The sequence below is a fragment of the Saccostrea cucullata genome, unplaced genomic scaffold, assembly GCF_032062105.1.
Source record: "Saccostrea cucullata isolate Sc308-1 unplaced genomic scaffold, CSIRO_AGI_Scuc_v1 ctg2296, whole genome shotgun sequence".
Classification (NCBI taxonomy): Eukaryota; Metazoa; Mollusca; class Bivalvia; order Ostreida; family Ostreidae; genus Saccostrea; species Saccostrea cuccullata.
In genome coordinates this window covers 52677-75691 of record NW_026930278.1, presented here as the reverse complement: position 1 = coordinate 75691, position 23015 = coordinate 52677, and the positions used below count along the sequence as shown (strand labels likewise).

Below are 23015 nucleotides of genomic sequence, written 5' to 3'. Positions count from 1 at the left end.
CCACACCCTCCTTTCCGGTTCGAACTGAATGAATATTGGTCAACTCTCGCGAGATCTCACTTGGAATATAAATTTATTCCAAATGACATCTCACTCAGTTGACCATGGGTTTGTAAGGATTGGGAAGAATCAGTGTATTATGGAACAAACCCATATAGCTTAACAGATCTAGAACAATAAACTCACCAATTAAGTGGTCCCTTTCCCAATACTCAATAAACCACTTAATTTCCCAATCCTTACCCAACCCTGTAAATATTTTAAAATGAAAACTACAAATTGAATTAAATGCATTATCTTTATTTCAAATCATATCAAAACAAATCATTGTAAGTTTGTTACACTGTACAATTCCACATTTACAATCTCTTTGAATTTGCATATTGGAACAAAAAACTGCAATTCATAATGTTTAATAGCTGGGGAGATATAACCCATAGTACTGTTCTTCACATATATTTTCAACTAAATGCTTTAGGGAGTGTTTCATAATCACCACAACTTTTATAAACATTTTCTATTCCTTGAATACTTGGTACTTGTGCAAATAAATTGGAAACAGAACCTACATCAACCAAATTCCTCATTTCACTATATCTAATCCAGACTTCGGCTAGAAAACCATCCTATGTGACCCATAATGCTTTTCTCAACCTCCGCTGAACCAGAAAGTGAAAGGGTCACTGCACAACCTCTTCTCAAGCTGTGGGGGGTTTCTCCTTCATCAATATTCAATTTTTGTAAATAGAACTTCAATCTTTCATATACAACTGAATATGACAAACAACAATCCAAAACTGACAACCTATTCTTTCCCAATGGTCTGAATAAATACCCTGCACTCATGTTTAACCCCATAAGCTCTGCAGCACAGACATAAGCTTCAACTGCATGAACTGGACAAATCAACAGATCCTCAACTCTTTGAACTGCGAAAATATTATCTCTCCCATTACTCAAAGTTTTCCCTACTGTGTGGCAAAATAAAAGTCCTGCATTACCCGATAAAGCTTTTATTTCCTGAATAAGGACCTGACCCAAGTCATTTGCCCGTCACCTGCAAAGAACTGAAGTAAGAAGAATGCCTTATCCCTAAGAAATACAAACTTATCTACATTTGCACTTGCTAACTTCAACTGTTCCTCAATGTACATAACAATTTTCCTTAACTTCCCAATAAAAATAGGCTTTGCTTGCTTAACCCTAACATGAGATTGAGCTTGTTCTTTCTGAATAGCTTTCACATACTTTTGAACTTGTAAACTACCAACAGGATTACCAGAAGAAGATTTTGGGTCCCACTGCTTACCCCTACCATACGCTTCGAATAATTTTGACAATTTACCCAAAATAGACTGAACACTACCTGCCGATAACCTACAAGGGCATCCACACTCACCAAACTTTTCACCCACAAAGCTGCAATTTATTTCATGCACTTTTGTCTTCCCTCCCTTATCTTTATATATTAGGAATCTACAAATATCTTCTGGTGATGAATCCAGCATTTTAATGTCAGATAATTCACTTAAAAAATTTCCAAACTCCTTTTCTAAAGAAGATTTTTGTTTCCCGTATTTAGTATCATCCACTAATGAATTCAGATACCTGAATCTTCTATCCATTTCAGAAATCTGCCAATTATTTCTCTGAGAATCTCCAATTGTCAAGATCTATAAAATAAAACAATTAAAATGAAAGTCTCGAAATCCCATACAAGACCTTTTGTATCTGGAATAAAACCTTGTTTTGATGGTACCAACAAAACATTTTTATCACCTCTTCTACCCAACACTACACTGTCATGCCTACAAGATAATAAAAATGGCCACCATATAGGTTTTGGAGATGTTAAAGGAACTACCAAAGTACATACCCTAACCCCAGAGGACTTCAAAAATTTCAACAATGGGAAAATGAGTCCAAATGGTGGAAAAACATACGGGTTCTTTTCATTTTCTAACCTCTGAGAAAAAACATTCACTCCTGCTGAAAAGGGTGTAGGATAAGGTGTGAAATGTTTAAGTGGTTTCCCAAATTCATCTTTCATCACATTTGAATCTAAGGACATTAAGTCAACTGAATGGGGGCCAAATTTCTCTTGAACAACCTCCCACACCTTTTTAGTAAGCATACAGTCTAAGAATGCAAGTTTTCTAGATGGGGCATCAGCTGGGTTACATTTTGATGGAATATAATGCAATTTCAAATCAATATTGTTGATAAAGGTGACCTGATACAAATCTTTCACTATTCTATTCAAACTAATGTCCTTTCTACCCTGATTTTCCCATACCCTAACGAGAGCTGTGTTGTCGACATAAGCATCTACCCTATGATTTTTCAGTGTGTCTTGGACAGCAACAATAGCACAATAAAGAGCAGACGCCTCTTTCAAGTGAATAGGCCTCGAGTCATCCACAGACCAGAAATCACTCATCTCAACTTTTTTCCCCTGCAACATAACCATTGCACCCCACTTAAACCTAGAGGAGTCAGTGAACAGGGGTAACTGAAGATGCCTCTCCTCTCTCCAAGACACAAAACCTTCCCAAGAATCAATAAACCGCCAATGTTCCAACTCGCACCTTAAAAAATCGTCCATAATCACTTTCTTACTATTTCTTAAACACCAACTAATTGATCTATTGACCTCAATAGTGTACAACTTTGCAGCTGGGATAGCCAAAGAGAAAGAAATACACTTTCCTGCAAATCTTTGTAAACTTCTAACCTCAAGTTCCGTACACGATAACAAATACTCCCTCAACTCTGAAAATTTCTTGATTTTATCCTTAGGTAAAATAAATGCCTGTTTTATGGAATCAACCATAAATCCCAAGTGCTTAAGACACTGAACTGGATAAAAAATACATTTCTTCAAACCAAAGGTATATCCTAGTCTTGTAAAAACTTGACAAACAACATACAGAGCAAGCTCAGCCTTCCTATAACCTTGATTCCTATCATAATAAGAAGTTTCTAACTCACCTATCAACCTGTCATCTATGTACTGTGAAATTGGAACACCCAACTGCCTACAATATCCTGTTGCAATCATTCCTAAAGAATGATAAATATAAGCACTGCTATTAAAACCAAATGGAAGCGTTCTGTACACCATGTAATATCCCCCAAACTGAATGCCAAAATAAGTTCTAGAATTCTCACTTAACAACACATGATCATAGCCAGACTTATCATCAATGGATGTCATGTAACCATCTTTTGGGATTAGTCTTGGAACATCTCGTAATGTTTCTAAACTGAAAGGACAATCCCTTATCCACAAGTTAAGAAATCTATCATCATGACATAACCTAGGTTTACTGGGTTCAATAGTAAGGGGCATAACCAAATGTGGAGGATCCACCTCCCCAATTTTACCAAGCAATTGTAAAGACCCATTTCTCAACCTAGCTGTTAATTCTGATACAATAAATTCCTGAAATTTTTCACAAGCAGCAGAATTTTGTATATACATCATAGGGGGCTTGTCTGAATTATACGATTTCCCTTTAAAATTACCTTTAAAAGGTTTAAAAAATTTTTGAACATCAACTCCATTTTTTAACCAATCCCGCATTTCACCACAAATATCTAATTTTTCCCACTCTTCCAAATTATCATGAATGCCTCCTGGGACAAAAGTACCTGGGTCCCTTAAAGGCAAATCAGACATACCCACAGATATATTGTTATTAACTACGTTTTCTGCAGAAACAATGACACGGGATGAGGGGTGAATTACCTCTCCGTTTAAGTTTACAAATCTTGCACATGTATTTCTCTTATATACCATACATGTGTCTTCATAATCCGCTAAAAGACCTGCTTTCAATTCCCATTTTGGAACAACTGGACAAAATTTTTGGCGTTTTATCTGAAAGTAAAATAATAGGAGAGGTAATTCAACCCTCAACCCGCGTGAAATAATCACTAAGGCATCAGAGTCCTTTGGGATGATGGTTGAAATTACTAAAAATGTGAAGCCAAATACATACTTATCAGGTTTATTGACGATTCAACAGTGACATACAAAAAATTTTTAACATGCTAATATCAAATTTTCATGTTTCATTTTACACAAGGCCTACTTATCCTTTTCTTTCATCAACTTTGGGCACTTGGCCACCATATGGCCTGGGCGTTTACAATAATAACATGCACCTCCAACATAAGATCTGTGTCTAGGAAACCTAGCCGGCATTGGCCCATACATAGGCATACCTTGCCAAGCTCCCATAGGAGATTGCCAAAACGGAAAATTTGGACTACCGGGTACAAAATTAGACCCCTGAGGACCTGCGAAACCTGCAGAAGACATTGAATTTACATTTTCCTTTGACTCTTTATTCTCGTCTAAATACTTTTTATTCTTAGACCATTCTGCCACAACAGATGAAATTTTCTTATCATCTGCTGTTCCAAACAAACGTTGACACAAACCGAAAATATCAGGATTATTTTCAAATTTCCTACAAGTTTGCAAAGCCTTCGCATAAAAATCAGCCTCTTTATGCCCAGATGAAATTGCGATATCTACTAATGATTCAACCGCAGCTAACATAACTGCAGGAGCCGTCAACTTAGGTCTGCTAGCCAAAATAGAAATGTTCTTTAATGCCAGGTTCACCTCTTTATCTGTATTCCCCGTCACTTCTTTCATGGCAGACTCCATTTTTTCCAGTCTCATCTCAATGTCATCCTTTTTCTTCTCTACAATATAAAACCACCATTAAAAACTTGAACTTACATGTCCACTCATATACTCATATCACTAAGCCTTAAATAGCCCTTACCTCCATCCTTTGACTCTTTAGACACATCTCCCTCCCGAGATTCTACAGACTGAGACGTCGAGGGACGTGAACCAGGTTCCACCAAAATAGATGACCTAGCAATTGGGGTTGACTTAGGGGCCCCAACATCATTTGCCATGCAGATAGCAACATGCACCAGGAGACGAACGTTATCGATATCCCTTTGCTTTCCAACTAGACTCAACACCTCCTTCGCTTCCTCCCCTGTAAGGCTTTTGAATTCAGTCTCCAACTCCTCTAAGGAATATCTAGTGAGGGGATGTTCCTTCTTCAATCTTGCCAATTCCCTCTCGTCCTGAATATCTGTGGCCAAATCCTTTAACCTCAATGCTAAGGGTAGCAAGTTCTTGCCCAACAGTGAGTGCCTCTGCTTCAGAACTATAGACATCTAGTAAATAGATATATAATGTAGTTTAATGTTAAGTTAAACTCCACATTATAAAACAAAAAATAAAATATCTACAAACCAAAAATGCTCAAATTATAAACAAACTCAATGTAAATCCTGTACACAGCAAAAAACTGAACCAAATGGATCAAAATATATTATCATCTTAATATATCCTTAAAATGAAACAAGATTTTAATTACATCCCATTATCATAAAAAGGCGTACACAAAATATGTAACTATGCCAAGCATGCCTAACTCCAAATCTTGTACCTTCCACATACATTTAGTGCACATTCCAGAATACAAAATACTAGTAAAATATGTATACTAATTCAAAAAAACTACAGCTCTCAAAATGTCACAAAAGTGTAACAAACGCTCAAGAAGCATTGTATAACCACACTTAAAATATTAAAACCAAAGTGGTGCACCATAACACCGAAGTATATCCCTATATAACACCACATTTAAATATAAATTCTTATATATCCAAAACAAACTTGCATAGTGCCTATAAATATCTAACTACTTTCCATCAAATACTGTACAACAAAAACATGCACAGCACCACAACTCTAAAATACTGCATATTAGAGTAAACCAAATACAAGACAGAAACTTGTGTAATACCATTAACTGAACAGTGGTGTGCAACCAAAATACAAGAAAACTTGTATAACACCATAACTCTAAAATCATATAAAGGTGTAACCAAAAATACAAGACAAGCTTGTATAACACCCTTAATAAACAGTGGTGTACAACCAAATACAAGAAAAACTTGTATAACACCATAACTCTAAAATCACATACAGATGTAACCAAAATACAAGACAATCTTGTATAACACCCTTAATAAACAGTGGTGTACAACCAGATACAAGAAAAACTTGTATAACACCACTTCTCTTAAAATTACAAAAAGGTGTAACCAAAATACAAGACAATCTTGTATAACACCCTTAAATATTAAATGTTCAACCAAATACAAGAAAACTTGTATAACACCAAATCTCAAAATCACATAAAGGTGTAACCAAAATACAAGACAAGCTTGTATAACACCAATAAAATCTAAAAACACACGTGGCACAAACCAAATACAAGTAAACTTGTATAGCACCACAAGTATATACATACTCCGCGACTCGAGAAATGTGTGCATGAACAAAATTTGGCGCGTAAAACCTCGAGCAATGAATCAAAGACAAAAATAAACCCGAGAACATGCACACATAAATAAATAAACAACAAAACACTTACTTCTAGATAGATGACGGTAATGTCGAAACAGCTGGGCTAGGAGAAATAACAAGGAAAGTCGTATCGTATGACCGGTCACTCAGCCACTCAAACACGTCTACCTTGCTCGGCTTTCCGGTTCAAACTGAATGAATATTGGTCAACTTTCGCGAGATCTCACTTGGAATATGTTATTGGAGGAGGAACCTTACAGCCAACCAACAAGAAGTTAAGAGCTATCCAAGAAGCACCAAGGCCAGAGACAAAGAAGCAGGTTAGATCTTTCCTTGGTTTGATTGGCTATTATAGAAAATTTGTGCCAAACTTTTCCACTATTGCTGCTCCTTTAACTGACTTAACCAAGAAAGGTGTTCCAAACAAATTTGACTGGAAACAAGAACATGATAATTCATTTAAGAGTTTAAAATCCATGTTGCTATACAGCCCAATTCTCAGATTACCAGATTTGACGAAGCCATTCATCTTAAGAACTGATGCATCTAATCATGGAGTTGGTACAGTGCTGATGCAGAAGCATGATGGACGTACATTTCCAGCTGTGTATGCAAGCCGGAAGCTGCTTGACAGAGAACAACGTTATTCGGTTGTGGAGAAAGAGTGTCTTGCAGTCGTATGGGCTATACAGAAATTTCAGTCTTACTTGTATGGAAGAGCGTTTGTTGTGGAGACAGATCATAGACCACTACTTCATTTACAAAAGACTAAAGTTTCAAACAGCAGATTGATGAGATGGTCTCTTTTTCTACAAGCGTTCAACTTTAGAACTGAAGTTATTAGAGGTGTAGATAACATTGGAGCTGATTTTCTCAGTCGTGTTGTTCCTGAGTAAGTTCTTGTTCATAAAGACTTTGTTGTGTACATAGTTTTTCATTTATGTCACAAAATTGCATTTTGTGTCTTAAGAAGGGAGGTATTGTCACAAGTGACATTGTGTCAGTGTTTAATATTAACTTATTGTACAGGATTTGGTAAGAGTTATCTTTATTTTGGCATTAGGAGTTATCGTTTATTTCATTTACGCACTATTGGTCACTGAGTTGTATTTGTTCTATTTTTATCAACGTATACTCGTCGAACCCGTTTGAGTAGTTTGGTCAGTTATTTATACTGGGTGTTGGCTAGTGTGTGTCAGATGAGGTCTGGACGCCGTGAGTTATACTTTACCCATGCTTAGTGATCTTGGGTGTGCTTTTATGTAACCCATGCTGTGTGAACTTGGGTGTGTTTTAGCTGTTTCCCCTGCTGTGTGATCTTGGGATTCAGGGATGTTTTGTAGCGGCGTTGAGAGCAAGACCTGGGGGCCGACAGTATGGTTTTTATGTATAAAATGCCACAGCTCAGTAAGTTTTTATACTTTACAATATTTTTGTTGTTAGCTTTAAAGAGCAATTTTCTATGTAAAACTGTAAGCAATATAGCGAGAATATAGATATTTACGCTCTAATTCATTTACTTGTTAAACGGCAAATACATGTTTTCTTTCGTTATTTGTTTGTAAAATCTAGTATATTGAACAGATATGTGTTTCGAACATTTTATTAGAAAACCCTATGAAAATTGTAGGTGACCAAAATTGTATATTAAGCTTTTGTTCTGGACGGGAGGATTGGTGTACATGGTGAGGACTCTTTTAGGATATGGTGGACCGGACGGAACACTATGGTGGACCATGCACGTGGTGTGAAGTGTGAATCTGTCCAGTGATGACCATGATTGAACTTTTGGCCGTTTTCATATTTATTGTACATATGTAGATAAATTTATTGTTAATTTTTATAAATCTTGTTGTTTCTTGGTATACAGGAGGTCTTACAAAATATTATTTATTTTGGTTTGTAAATTCTGATTTAACGAATCCATCACAACTTGAGGTCAGTTGTGACAGAAGGAAAAGTATTGTATATATAAACGCTTCCCGATCATTTTTTCATGCAAAACCATCTTCGGCTGAAGTGACGTTAAATGACGTAGTGATGCTGCTCCGGGTCATTAGACATATGCATGTTTATCATTTCACCAAAACTTTTCTTATTATCATAGGAATTCGAAATTTTGCATAAGTGCTTTATTCATTCTTTATAAAATGTCGATGAATTTTCATGAAAGTAGCTCTGTCCTTTATGGAGTAAATGTGATTGTCTCAATAATTTCCGAACAACCCTCGTATTTTAGAAAGTGACCTTAAAAATAATACGAGCTTAATAAAACTGAACGCAGTCAAACAGATAAAAATTTGTTATCATCTTGCGCTTTAGGATAATGTTATTGTACAGAAAACAAAGAATGGACATGGGCTGCACTGTTTTTGTGTCTATGCAAGGCAAGGGACTACTTGAAAAGGAACGGATATATAGAGGACTCTATTTGACGACAAACCATGAAAAACCATGTGGGAAGTATCATAATCTATCAACCAAGAGCTTATCAAAATCCTACAGGCATAAAGTGTAAATTATGTTTGTAATTTGTTAAATAAGTTCAAATTAAGTTATAAATCATTAATTAAATATATTTTGTTACCTCTATACAGACTTTTGCATTATATCAAATGTGACTTTAATTTGCGAAGAACCATGCGAGTTTAAAAAGTTTTCGGAGCTCGAAATAGGGTATTATCCGTGAAATGGGGTAAACACCTAATATTAGAGTACCCGCAAAATCGGGTATAGGCGGTGTAAGCACCTTATAAAACTTAAACAATGGGATAACAGAAAAACAAACAAAAAGAAAAAAGCCTGCGTGAGTTTAATTTTATCAGAAAAAAGGGTGGTTTAAAAGTACGTTTTCTGTTTTTTTTCCAATGGCATGATGCGCGAGGGGCAACTTCCAAGCTTGAGTGGAAATCTTGTTTTCCATGGCCACCAGTATTGAGGATTTTTAAATAAGTGATATATAGTGTAAAAAAAACTACCTTCTGCTTCTAAAGAATATGAAGTTTGATCTGCTGTAGTCTCCCCGATTGATGATGCCGATAATGATGTTTTTCCAATTCCATTTGTCGTTGAAATTGCTGTTTCTACTTTAGTGGTTATTTCTGACATATTTGATACAGCTTCTGATGTTAAGGGCGATGTTACATCATCGGCTGCTACTTCCGTTGAAATCATTTTAGGTGTGATGGAGGTCATTTCAAATTTTGTTGTTGAATACACTGACGATGCTTTATCCGGTTCGTTTGATGAAAGTGTTGTGCTTTTCGTAAGAATTTTAGTAGGAGCGGCTTTTGTTGACGATTTTAATGTCGGTGTTGTAATTGGCATCGATATTTCGGTCGATGTTGTCTCAGGTATCGATGTTTGCGGTGATTTGTGAAATTCCCCTGTTGTTGTCCCTTTTAGGATGCTTGATGTGGCTGTTGTTGGTTGCAGGAGGTCTGTACTTGTTTTTGATGACATGATTGAGAGTGGGAATAGTGAAGTGAATGAAATAGCTGAAGTTGCTTTTTGAGTCGTTTTTACTTTTGTTTCCTGAGCAGTAGTAGTCGTCATTTTTGTTGATTTTTCTTTTGGTGTTGAAATAATCTTTGTTGTCAAGGACGATACTGATGATGAATTTTTATTCAAGGGCTCCGATTTTTTATCTGTAAACAAATATTTTTTTTTTCTGAATAATTCTCTAAATGATTAGCGAAAACTTTCTCTAAACAAGAGGCCAGTAGACTTAACAGGTCAACTGAGCTTCATGTAAAAACTTTCCTACAAATGAATTTGGTTAGTATTTAAACAAGAGCTCAGGACAATCTCTATTTTGAAATAGTCAACATTGCTCATTATAACTATACAGAGTATGCTTAGTTTGGTTGAACTACATCTCAAACGGCCCCACTTTCAGCAACGAACATTTGTAAGAAAATCACGAGTGTTCAATACACTCTCTCATAAAGGCACAAAAAATCGCAAATATCCTCTATTAAAATTGCTGCATATCCTCTATCAAAATATGAAATAAAAATCTCAAATATTCCGTACCCTAAGTCAACTGCTAAAGTCTGAGGCTGACTTGACTTAAGAGAAAGGAATTATGCACCAAAGATTTTGAACAGAGTGCATAGAAAGTAGATTAAGGTTACTGTACATTCATTGACCAGTGGTACTTTGTGAGTGAAGTATGAGCCACATTGGACCAAGGGGAAAGAACATATGCCCCAGACATGGATTTTTCAAATAATTCTTCTTTGACCTTATCCTAAGACTTAAAAATGGTTCAAAATCACTGCACTCCCTTCAACCAAAGGCACTCTGTGGGTGATGTATGGGCGAGACTGGGCCAAGGAGAGAGAATATAAGCTCTGCACAAACGATCTCGGACAAACTGATCACTATAGGGAGCTCGCATAACTATAGGCAGAGTAGGGGAACAAATAAAATGCACGTTAGGGCCATAACCATGGACAGAGTTGGAAAACAAATAGAATACATTTAAATATCCAGTTATAATCAGTAGTGCCCCCATCACACACGAACCCCTGACCCCGGGGCCACACATTTCACTATTTTGGAAAAGGCACCCTTGCTCATCAGAATTGTTCAATTAATACCAAGGAACAGATTTCAGAATATTTATTTCATTTTCAGTGTAAACTCATCCCACCCTACCGGCAACTCTGATCCAGGGGCATTGAAATTTACAATTAAGGAAGAGAGACCCTTGCACATCATAGCTAATATATAGGGAGTTCATCTGCTCAATACCTAGGAGTAAAGAAGAAGGTTTTAAAGAAGTTATGCATTTTTACGACATAATCAATTGAGCCCCAGCTTTACACCAGAAACCGTGATCCTGGGAACATCATAACTACATAAAGTTAGTTTGTGAAATACCCAGGAGCAAAGAATACAATTTTCAATTAATTGTAATTTCACTACATAATTCATTCATCCCCGCCCTGACACAAAAAACTTCCTCATCATAACTATTGTTTGTTTATTACCCAGGAGCAAAGAAGAATATTTTCAAACAAATAATGCACTTTCACTAGAAATTCTATATTAACCCGCACTAGCGCTAGAACCCCCGACCCTGAAGCCATGGATTTCACAATTTTGATAAAGGACTCATCACTAATTACAATCATGCCAACAGTTTGACTGCTTGATGTCCAGAAGGAAAAATTAAAATATTAAGAGACTGCATTAATTTAAGTGGTTTTTGCCCCAACCCTTCCCATGGACAGAGAAATTCACAATTTTTGTTCTTACTCACACATACGAGATGCTTTATGCCAAAATTGGTTGTTCGAGTGGTTTCATGGAAGCTGATATTGTTCAAATGTTAACGCACATTGCACGACGACGGGCGAAAACAGAAAGTAATAGGTCACCTGAATGACCTACAAAGCTATAGTTTACTAAAGCAAGCTATATAATAATGACTTTATCCGGATCAAATTATTTGATTTTAGTAATAACCTTGACACCGTAGTTTTCAGAAGTGAATTTTTAACCTATAATTATCACCATGACACTATTTATATTATAATAATAATGAAAAAGACCAATAAATGAGAAGCTTTAATAATGCTGCTTATGAGAACTTTTATTTAGTCTAGTTATCCTACATAATGTGACTTGCTCTCCAAAAATTAAAAACGAGTTTAATAAAAAGTTTCAAAATATATCAAACAAAAATCTGAATTAAACAAGAGGTCCTTATGCTAGTGATCACTAGTAAACCCCCGTCCTGATGTGAATATACATTGTACACTATTTTGTTGGCCTTTCAACTAATTTTTCAAGTTGCACATATGGTAAAAAACATTTCATAGATTACACGAAATTATCAAAAAGTTAATAACGTATGCATTACTTTAATTAAAATTTAATTAATCATTAAAAAGTTTAATTATTTATAATTGACTTGTACGATGTTGAGTTTTAAGGACAGGTAATTCAGGTGCGAAAAACGACCAACTAAGTGCCGATTTATGAGTTGTCGTTTATAGGAACTGCATATACAGGCTGCTTCAGCATTGGTATTGTTATGAACACAAGAGGTTTTCTAACATTGTGTTGTACACAAAATTGCTGTCTCCACTCTATCTGAAATAAGAGAGTCAAATGAAAGGGGAACAAACTATAATCAATAGTTTTAACCCTCTTTGACGACAGACACACGGACGGACAAACAGAAGGACAGACACACAGAAGGGTTAAACAGTATACCCCCAACTTCTTCGGAGCGGGGTATAATTACATGTATATTGCATGCAAGAAGTATAGGCAAATACCGTTATGTATTTGGTACATGTAACTGTTGGTGGACCGACAAACAGCAGCAAAGCAATATATATATATATATATATATATATATATATATATATATATATATATATATATATATATATATATATGTGTGTGTCATCTTTTCCCCGAAGGAGGGGATACATACAAGACCAATATCGTTGCATAAATAAGAAAAAATCCGCAGTTGGACAGAACAAATGTTGTGAAATTAGAAAATTAAATGTCATTCACGTAAGATAATTACTGTGTTATAAGAAACCTTTTAATTTTAATTACTAGTTAAGTTATAACCTCTGAAAACACGGGGCCAATTTTAACCAATCTTGGTACAAAGCATCCTTGGGTAAAGGGACATTTAAATTGTTAAAATGAAGGGCCAAGTCCCCTCACAAGAGGAGATAATCACGAAAAGACAAAAATAGGTTGGGGACATTAAAAAATAGCTTTTCTACTTGGCCAGAAAAGCTGACACTTATGTAGAAGCATTCTGGGGTAGTGTAGATTCTAAATTATTCAAGTTTTGACCTCTGGGGGTTGGGCGGGGCCGAAATAGGGAATCCAAGTTTTAAATAGAAAAAAAACTTTAATTTTTTTTTCTCAAAAACCAACGGGCCAGAAACGCTGAAACTTATATGGAAGCATCCTGAAGTAGTGTAGATTCTAAATTGTTCAAATCATGACCCCCAGGAGTTGCGCGGGGCCACATTAGGGAATCCAAGTTTTACATAGAAATAAATAGGAAAAATCTTTTAAAAATCTTCTTCTCAAGAACCAGAAAAGCTGACATTTACGTGGAAGCATCCTATGGTAATATAGATTCTTAATTGTTCAAATCATGACTCCCGGGGGTTGGGCATTTTATTTACACAGTTCACCAAAACAATGTTGGAATTGAGGTGCAGGAAAACTTTTTTTGTAATTGAAAACAAAAGAATTTTTTTTGTAATTTGATAGCGAACATGCACGAATAAATACAATGACAGGCACAAAGCATCGTTTTTGAAAGTGGGGGGCCCAACCAGATAAAAAAAATTTTACTTACCTGAAAAAGTTGACAAGCAAATAAAAAAAACGAAAATTAAAAGTTGCCCATACTCGAAAATCTTATTTCGTAGAGGGGGGGGGGGGGAGGTGGCAAACTTTTGGAAGCCAAGTTAATTTCACTAACAATTTTTTCCCTACATTTCCTTGACATCACTATACTATGGTAAAAAGTGGGGGGCCAACCATCCTTTCAATGAAAATTACTATAGTAAAGGTAATGTTGGGGAAAAAAGTGGGAGGGGGGGCAGCCCCCCCCCACCCCGTTGCTACGTCCCTGAATGGCAATATATGAAAAAATCCAAGAAGTAAACAATGTGTTAAATTTCACTTAGTTTGAGATAAATGAATGTAAATAAGGTAAACCTCTACTCTCTCAGACCTATAGTCAAACATAAGTTTAGGTATGGGATGGCAAAGATAAAATGTATCTAACCTGTACTTTTTGTTCTCTCATTTACGAAAAGAGCAGCTAAAATGGCAACTGCAATTATCAATACAATCAAGATGGAGGTAAACACAATCATTGAAGTTAATCCTGATGTACTCCCAGCTTTCTTCTTATCTCTTGCATTGTTCGCAGATGGTTTTCTTCTTTCGACCTTGGTTCTAGTTGCCTTGTGTAAAGAGAAGTATAACATATTCATTATCTCGATCCTCTCACAACTATTTGCGGAGGGGATATATAGCATCGACATTATGCAAAAGGGTTAGTGAGAGGAGTTGGGTGTTTTTGTGTCCGTCAGAGCTTATTGGCAAGATTAAAAAGAGAACATTGAAACTACCAATTGTGAACCTCAGAATACAAAGTGGTATAATGAAAGGCCAAACCTTTTTCATTTTCAAATGAATCGGTGAAATATTTCTTAAAATATCGCGTTTACTACCTTCAGACCCGGGTATTTTATGTACGACTTGACAATTCTTACTTCCGCTTTTTGGGGTTGCTTCGATAGACTGAAATTTTATGTATGACTTGACAATTTTCACTTCCGCTTAATCAACCTTACCGGTAAATTCGGGTCGCTTCGATAGACACGCTCAGTAAGTTCTACAGAAGCGTATACGAGCCACTTGGACACTTTTTAAAAATTTCTACACTTTTATCTGTAAATTTAACACTTTAATCTGTAAATTGTACAATTTGATCTTTAAATTTTACAATTTGATATTTAAATTTTACACTTTCATCTGTAAATTACGCAAGTGAGCTAGGGCTATATGGGGATTTCTAAGCAAATGAGCTAATAAAAATGCATAAATTGCATATTTAATATACAGAAAAAGTTCAAATTGATTTCCTTCATTTAATGCCCACAGCATATTATAGCTAGTACACATTATGACGTCATTGTTCTTTCTCATTCAAGGTAATAAATGCGTCAGCGCAAGGGCATATCCTATTTACTTCAAAATAAAAAATGAATAATATTAAGGAGAATATTCTAAAGATTAATAAAATTGCTGCACAAAACCTATGCTCTTTCTCATGCTAAAAAATTTAACTTACACTGGCCCGTGAAATTTTACCCTGTTTCAACTTAAGCCTCTAGATATTATAACTAAATAATTGAAGTGCCGACATTTTTGCAGAAATATCTTAAATCCCTGGAATATCCTGCGTCTATTTATACCTTGTTTCTGTAAAAAATAGTAAGGTATGCCCTTTAAGTATGTGTCCAAATGTCGTTGAACTCCCCGGCATACCCAACAAACTTGACAGTTATCCCTGTATATACTCTACATACCTGCTTGATAAAAGACGGCCCTCCTTCTATATCCCTGTTATATCGACTGTCATCTCCTATGAAGTAGTTCATTTTGTATGTAACAGTAGCCTAAAATTAAAGCAGGTTACTTTTGTTTATTCCAAATAAAAGAACTTTGGTATTCCTAGTATAGAATACTTAGAGTAGTCATTATAGTCATATTAAACAACATATCTTAACAAGGGATGTCAAAGAATATTCGAATACATGTATTCATTCGATGAGTTGATATTCGAATATAAATTCATGATTCGAATATTCGTTTTTAAGTATACAAGCATTAAAAAGAGAGAAAAACCTGGCAAGTTTCATTAGAAATTGAATGAAGTTTGTGCAAAATTAAAATAAAACACTCCTCTTGGATTACCTTGAAGGTGTGAAGAGTGTATCAGAGTAATTTATTTATTTGTTCACTTAATTAGTGGTATAATAGTATCCAGTACCTACAATCATCTTGTATTGTTGTAAGGACACAGTTTTACAGTAAACACACGGATCCTTTCTTTATGTAAATATCGTTAAAATCATTATCAGGAAATTATAATTAGCAAAAAGTATTTGCTTTTGATATTTCACCGTTAGATACATGTAATTGTTCTGCTTGGTATAAGTTTGTAGGAGTTATCGGTGCAGACTTTAGTAAGACGATCAATTTATCTGGAACATACTAATTAAAGAACCTTTGAATTTTCAAAAAACAATCATTACATTTTTGATATAAATTATATAATATTCAATAATTTAAAAAAAGCAATATAATTGCAGTGCATTTACCAAGCTCTACACGAGTTTTATTCCAAAATAATGCCACAAAACCTATACTTCTTGACAGGAGAGTGAAGATACATGTGCAAGATGTATTTATCTTATCGAATATTCGAATATATTCGAATACTTCCATCGAATATTCGAATATCAATTATTGACAATTTTGACATCCCTAATCTTAACAGTTGATAACTTTGAGGGAAACCTATCTTACAATGATTATATACATTGTATGTGTTGAACAAACCATTTGAGAATTTTTCACGCATATAGAAACGTCATCATTTAAGTCCTTTACGGACTTGTCACTCATAATCATTGAGCAGTGAGGGATTTTTATTGAGCCAACACCTGCCCTTACACAAGTTCTCTCGTAGTTGACATCTGTAAGAAGTGCGTTTGAGCAAATAATCTTGCAAACAAAATAGCAGTATAACTAGAAACGAACTCGTTGCGAGCAACGAGAGGTCTTCCGTCCGAATCTGGAAAAAAAACTCGTCAAGTCGAGCTGAGAAGTGATAAAAAAAATTTGGGCACGAATTGAATCCAGGTCGCCAGCGTGAAAATCCAATCCGCTTTTTTCTCCTTTTATCCCCAACGCACTAACCATTGCGCTATTGGGAGTACTGCTCTGAATGTACTTGTGTATACTTTTGCTACAGTACACCTGTCTAAGAATTATAAAAGACGGGCCATTATTCATAACTTCGCGCCAAATGCCACGTTAAATCTTCGCGTCTTTTCTTTGGACTGATCTATTAAATAGGTGTGATAGCTTCAACGAAATTAAGAAAAAAGAACGTTCTCATAGCCTACATTTCGAGGTTTAGAAAATATATTTAACACACTGTACACATTCACTTTCATAAAAAGGTTGAAATGTTTCGCCGAAAAACATGCCTCGCTCTACGACAGTCAAGGAATCAGATACCATTTATGTTCAATAACTTGATTCAGATCTTTGAGAAAAGAATGTTAATTTAAACTACATTAGACGATCTTATTAAAATGGTTTTCTTATTTTTGTCTTTTCTATTCGTTTAATATCACACAAGCGTGCATGGAAAAACAGTGGTTATACGTTTTATACTTACTATATACATGCATCGATACTGTTTCTTGAAAAACTATAACTTTTAACTATGATTTAAGGTCTGTTTTTCCGTCTTGCAAAGCAAATGATGATAGGTATCTCTCATTTGCACATTTAGTCTTTTCTTTTTCTACTTTGAGAACCAACCAAACCCAGTTACAGAAGACGTTTGAGAAGACCCTGGAATAAATCTTTAGTTTGACACAGAATTGTAACGTAATTACTACGTGATCTATTAACACGAAAACCATTAAGCTATTGGGAGCACTGCTCTAAATATAATTGTGTATACATTTGCAACAGTACACCTGTCTAAGAATTATAAAACGCCGGCCACTATTCATAATTTCGCGCCAAACGCCATGAGTAAATATTTGCGCCTTTTCTTTGGACTGATCTATTAAAAAGGTGTCATAGCTTCAATGAAATTAAATAAATAAAACGTCCTTATCGCCTTTATTTTATTTCGACGTTAAGAAGGTATATTTCACACATTGTACACATTACATATCGTATCTAGCCCAGTTAAAATAAAGCAGTGAAACGGAAATTAAGTTTTAAGATTGACACGTAATTACAACGTACTTCTACGTGGAATTCCAAGTAGTTTTTAACATTTCATGTATCCTTATGTCAGAATGGTTTAATCAAACGCTCAGCTGCCGCCATAAACCCCTACTCGCGAAATGGCGGAGTTGACAGAGGCAGACGCCATCTTGGACCCGCTTCAGATTTTCAAATATTAATATCTAGAGTTCAGATTAACCAATATTCAAACAACTTATATAGTAAGCATCAATAGAAGGGTCTCTATTAATATTCCAAAAATAAATAAAAAATATTGAAAAACATAAAAGTTAGAAAATGCGATTTTTTCAATCCCCTTCACCTAACGACAGGAAGTACCGACGACGAACATAAAGTCGCGTCCTGGATAGTATATATCACGATCTATAATCCCTGAAAGTTTCATGTTGATATCTTTTACCGTTTTTGAGTTTAATCGTGGACAAAATGTCAATTTTATTTCAGGAAATTGTCCGTAACTTGGCACCGGAAGTGAGTTTTCAAATTTTCTCTCGGATATACAAAATTCATGTTACGACACATCTTTTCTGAAAATTTCACGTCATTCCATTCAGTAGTCTTCGAGAAATCGCGTGCAAAAAATTAGAAAGTCAAAAAAATAATAAAAAGAATAGTAATAATAAAAATAATAATAATAAGAAACAGTTGAATCACTATAAGGTCTTCCGTGAAGACGGAAGACCTTAAATAGACGAAATTTTTAGATCTCATTTCAAGGCTGGAGGGTTATTAACAATTATTTGGAATGTTCTGTTGTAGAAATAGTGAAATAATATGTTGGGGACATTTGGTAAGTGACACATTATTTTGAGATGACAATTTTAAAAACATTGAGAAATAAATCAAGAAACAGCGGACTTTTTGTTCGCAATAAATATATTTTTTCAATGGATGGCACTGAAGCTATCCACTCCGACAATATATTTTTTGGACAGCCACAGTTCCGCAGCTATTCCGATCAGCAGGAAAATCCCTTAAACGGGTTATAATTAGCTTCTGTCATGGTTTATTGTTAAACGTCCCTCTTGAACATTTTCACTCATACTGATCGAGACAAATTGCTGTTTATATATTATATAAAAATTTTCATGCGGAATCACTAATGTATATTTGGCGGGGCATTCAAGTCCTTTGGACATATTTCGATTTTTTTATTCAATTGTAATTCAATATCTGCCAAACAAGCCATGTCTGGTTGCAGCTTTTCCCGTTCAATCGGAAGTGGTCGAAAGTTACCAAACGAGATAGAAAATAAGAATTTCAGATTTCATTAAAACCAAGAAGCATACCCTGGCACTAAGCAACAGGGGGCCACCCCCCCCCCTTTTTTCGCAAAGTTTAACTATTGAAAATATTCTTGGAAAGGCTGGCTGCCCCCTCCACCACTTTTTGCTACAGTACATCGATATAAGGATACTGTTATATTGTATGCAAAAAAAAAAATGGTATTGAAAGAAGTTCATATTGGAAAAATTCCCCCCCCCTAAGTTTTAGTGGTTACTGTATTACATTCAGTGTCAAATTGCATTGTCATCAGCTCATAAAACATGTATAAATGCAAATCATCAAATTCCTGCCTCTCTAAATTCAAAAGACAGTTTACCTTAACCCTCTGGAGTGTATTTGGCAAAGTAGGTCAAGGTCAAGTGAACTGTCAAGCTAGTGTCTCTGGATTTTTTAAAATAATAAACAGTGTACATTCTAAACAGCATAGCCTTACCTCTTAAATGTCAAAGAGAAGTTGTCTATCTCTACTATCAGCTGTTTCAAGTAGTAGGTCAAGTTCAAGGAAAACTTTATTAAGGTCGGAAACGATGGCCATGCAAAAGGTCCACAGTGCCAAGATATGTGCAAAATATCAAATACGTACCTCTAACAGTACTAGTTCTGAAGATGTAAGGTTTGACAGACAGACGGACAAACGCCGAGTAATATGATCCCTTAGTGCCCCTTTGCTCTGCAGGTGACACAAATTTTTTTTGCTCTATATCGTTTAAAATCGAGAACGTACATTGTAGTTTGCCGTGAGATGCATTTCTCTATGGATTATATGACCACAGGTAACTGCAAAAACATTATACTTTGGGACAATGGTCAAATACATTCTTCCCCCAGGTGTTGATTTAAGAGCTTGTAGTCTCGATCAGCGCGCGCTATTAAAGCAATATGAGCTGCATTTTTTGAAAAAAAAAATTGCTGTTGAAATGTGTTATTATGATAAATTTAATTTTAAAAAGTGTGAATTGATAAAAGCATTCATGGAGCATTTCATTTCATTCCTCTATGTTTTCAAAACCTGGCCAGAAGCTAGAAAAGCCTATGCGATACATAGTAAGGTGTCTGTCTGTAAACATTTTTTCGAAATGCTACTCCTCCTACAGTTTCGGTCTGATTTCAATATAACTTAGCAGACATGTAGACTACGCGATCATACCTAAACAAAACTTGACTTAGCTATTCTTATGATGAATCTTCATGTATACCAAATTTAATTTTGAAAATGTGCAACCTCTGCGAAGAAAATGAATGGAAACTGATAGTGGACCGACAGACATCAGCAAAGCAATATGCCTTCCCTTCTTCGAAGGAGGGCATAAAAAGAGTATATTGCGTACAAAAAGTGCGAATCGCGAATTCTCCGTGTTTTTCAACTGTAATTTAAAATTATTAAGAACCGTGTGTCTCTAACATATTTTTTTCAAAGTAACATAACTCCTTACAACCGTTGTAAATACTCCTTGTTGGCCTGAGTTTATACAATCGAAAAATTGGCCTATAATTATCCTGCCATTTAGGTCCAATGGCTTCATGCAGATCTCATAACTAGTAGTTACACAAGTACACGATGCACAAATATTAACTGCATTTTACATAAATAAGTAAATGCACATTTTTTTTAGAATTCGGTTAATCCTAATTTGCTTTATACTTCTAGGTGATACTAAATATTGGAACTAATTTGAGATAGCCTAAAGAGGCTTGATAATACTGTCGAACTTTTTTTATTTACAAACCACAATTGTCATTTCATCTGAAAGAGTCTGTCTATTTTTTCTGAAATCAATGATTTTATATCAAAAGGAATGTCTTGTAGTGTAAGACATATAAACAAAAAAGTTTTCCTTCATTGTATTGCACAATGGGCATGAACGTGATACGCACTTTTTCTTGCAATCTAATAGGTATTTATGTAAAGCACTGAAGGTTAAAAACAAGAAATAGGGACAAATATTTTCTTCCTTCATTGTATTGCACAATGGGCATGAACGTGATACTCTCCTTTTCTTGCAATCTAATACGTATCTATATAAAATACTGAATATTAAAACCATAAAAAAGTACATAAGTAGATTTTAATGGTCACTTGAGTAGATGAATCCTCCCTGAATAAAAAAAAACCACCCTATAGATAGGATAAGTTATGTTTTATTACTAGTTCAGTGCCCAAATCAGGATAAAGAGAACAAACCCTATATTCAGAATCCTTCGCAACCCGATACAGCTGGAAAAGGATTGGTAATATGAAATTGAACTATTACATTTATTAGATTATTTCAGAACATAGTTCAAGTCGATACATCTTGTCCTCCAATGGCGTTTTTGATAAACTTAGCTTCTTTGATGAAGAACAAATTCTTAATTTTTTTTTTTTTTTTTTGGAAAGAAAACAAGGGATCTTTTTATCCCTTATTACAGGGGCCAACCTCATTTCCGTGATATCGTATAATACATTGTGAAATTAACGTATCGCACCCCCCCCCCCCCCAACGCGACATGGGAGATAACTCCAATGATGCTCCGACATCTTCAACATGGCGAGTAAGTAGACGCCGGTTGACTTGTCCGAAGTAATTGATGATTTTGCTGCAAAATTATTGCCGTGCGAACCCATTTTGAGACAAAAACAAAGGGAAATGCTTTTACAAAGTGTTTATATATTCAGTCACTTAAAATATTCTAAAAGATTCCGTATTATCCCTTTCTGGGACAATTTATCGAATCACGAGAAAGTCCGAGATCCCTCATACTGTAAACATCCATGTTCATGTCGACGAAGACAAAAAGCAAATTTTCGACTTCAAAGCTGGATAAATGATAAATTGCAACAACGACCTTTAATTAAATTTACAATGTAACAAATCTGCAATGATACAAAACACGTACGCCATATTAAGACATGCTTTTAGTTTCCATCTATAAGCAGACCTGCCTACCCTTTCATATCAAAGGTGTAATTTCAGTAAATTTTTGGTGGAATTTTCAGAAGTAAAAGCGTAATCAATCATGTTTTCCTATTTGTTTGTTTTACTATATTAAATACTTTTTTTTTCTTCAGAACAACCGAAATTGTACATTACTAAACAAAGCTTGCATAAACTTTTCTAAATTTTTCGAAGTTTCTTTTGGCAAAAATGTGTCTTAAATACCTGTATCCTATATCAAACTCAATTCAACCATACATCCCTAATGAAGCATTTGGTCAATTTGTATTAAATCACCTAATTGAAGGCTTGCGTTTGAATGTTAAAACAAATTGTACAGTATAACATTGTTTTTTTAACATTCACATTTCTCTTGTTCTAAGCAACGTTAAAATAAACTTAATTGAGCATAGAAATGGTTGTACGTTTTGCAACATCGTTTAATAGTTCACGTAAGTAGTGCCTTCTCGTCTTCTTCCGAATCTTTGCCATACATGTACCAGTTTACATGTAACTACTAGGTATATTACGTACATTATCGAACTAGTCCTCTTTGAATTACTTTTAAAATAAGTTCTCATTTCATTTCAGCATGTCGTACTTTAACTAAAAAATTCAAATGTTTAAAATGCAATTTTAACCAAAATATCAAAAGCGTAAAATTATCAACTGTGGCGTAATAGTGTAATTTCGTGTTAAAAAGCGAAAGAATTACGCCAAAAGCGGAAGGATAGGCAGGTCTGTATAAGAATTGATTGATTACATACTGTTTAACGTCCCTCTCCAGAATATTGCACTGATATGGAGACGTCACCATTGCCGGTGAAGGGCTG

The 23015-nt window shown here is 35.1% G+C and overlaps 2 protein-coding genes across 2 annotated transcripts; both read right to left on the bottom strand.

Moving 5' to 3' along the window:
* Positions 1-3850: 3850 nt before the first annotated feature.
* LOC134283547 (uncharacterized) lies at positions 3851-6612 on the bottom strand. The gene is made up of 3 exons (XM_062766063.1): positions 6480-6612; positions 4803-5211; positions 3851-4719 (listed from the first exon to the last, which is right to left on the bottom strand). The coding sequence occupies exons 2-3, from the start codon at positions 5209-5211 to the stop codon at positions 4094-4096; spliced, it is 1035 nt and encodes a 344-aa protein (XP_062622047.1). The 5' UTR covers positions 6480-6612; the 3' UTR covers positions 3851-4093.
* Positions 6613-8903: 2291 nt separating this feature from the next.
* LOC134283562 (mucin-2-like) lies at positions 8904-15582 on the bottom strand. The gene is made up of 4 exons (XM_062766080.1): positions 15511-15582; positions 14199-14379; positions 9391-10059; positions 8904-8911 (listed from the first exon to the last, which is right to left on the bottom strand). Exons 1-4 carry the CDS (start codon positions 15580-15582, stop codon positions 8904-8906), a joined length of 930 nt encoding a protein of 309 aa, XP_062622064.1.
* Between the last annotated feature and the right edge of the window lie 7433 nt (positions 15583-23015).

What these genes read in the sequence shown, in the direction of transcription:
- LOC134283547 (XM_062766063.1), bottom strand. Translation starts at nt 5,211, where the DNA reads ATGTCTATAGTTCTGAAGCAGAGGCACTCACTGTTGGGCAAGAACTTG. An exon ending in TAAAGAGTCAAAGGATGGAG is followed by an intron (nt 4,720 to 4,802) that starts GTAAGGGCTATT and finishes TTTATATTGTAG; the next exon opens with AGAAGAAAAAGGATGACATT.
- LOC134283562 (XM_062766080.1), bottom strand. Translation starts at nt 15,582, where the DNA reads ATGAACTACTTCATAGGAGATGACAGTCGATATAACAGGGATATAGAA. An exon ending in GGCCGTCTTTTATCAAGCAG is followed by an intron (nt 14,380 to 15,510) that starts GTATGTAGAGTA and finishes TCTTTACACAAG; the next exon opens with GCAACTAGAACCAAGGTCGA. An exon ending in TGAGAGAACAAAAAGTACAG is followed by an intron (nt 10,060 to 14,198) that starts GTTAGATACATT and finishes ATTTGTTTACAG; the next exon opens with ATAAAAAATCGGAGCCCTTG.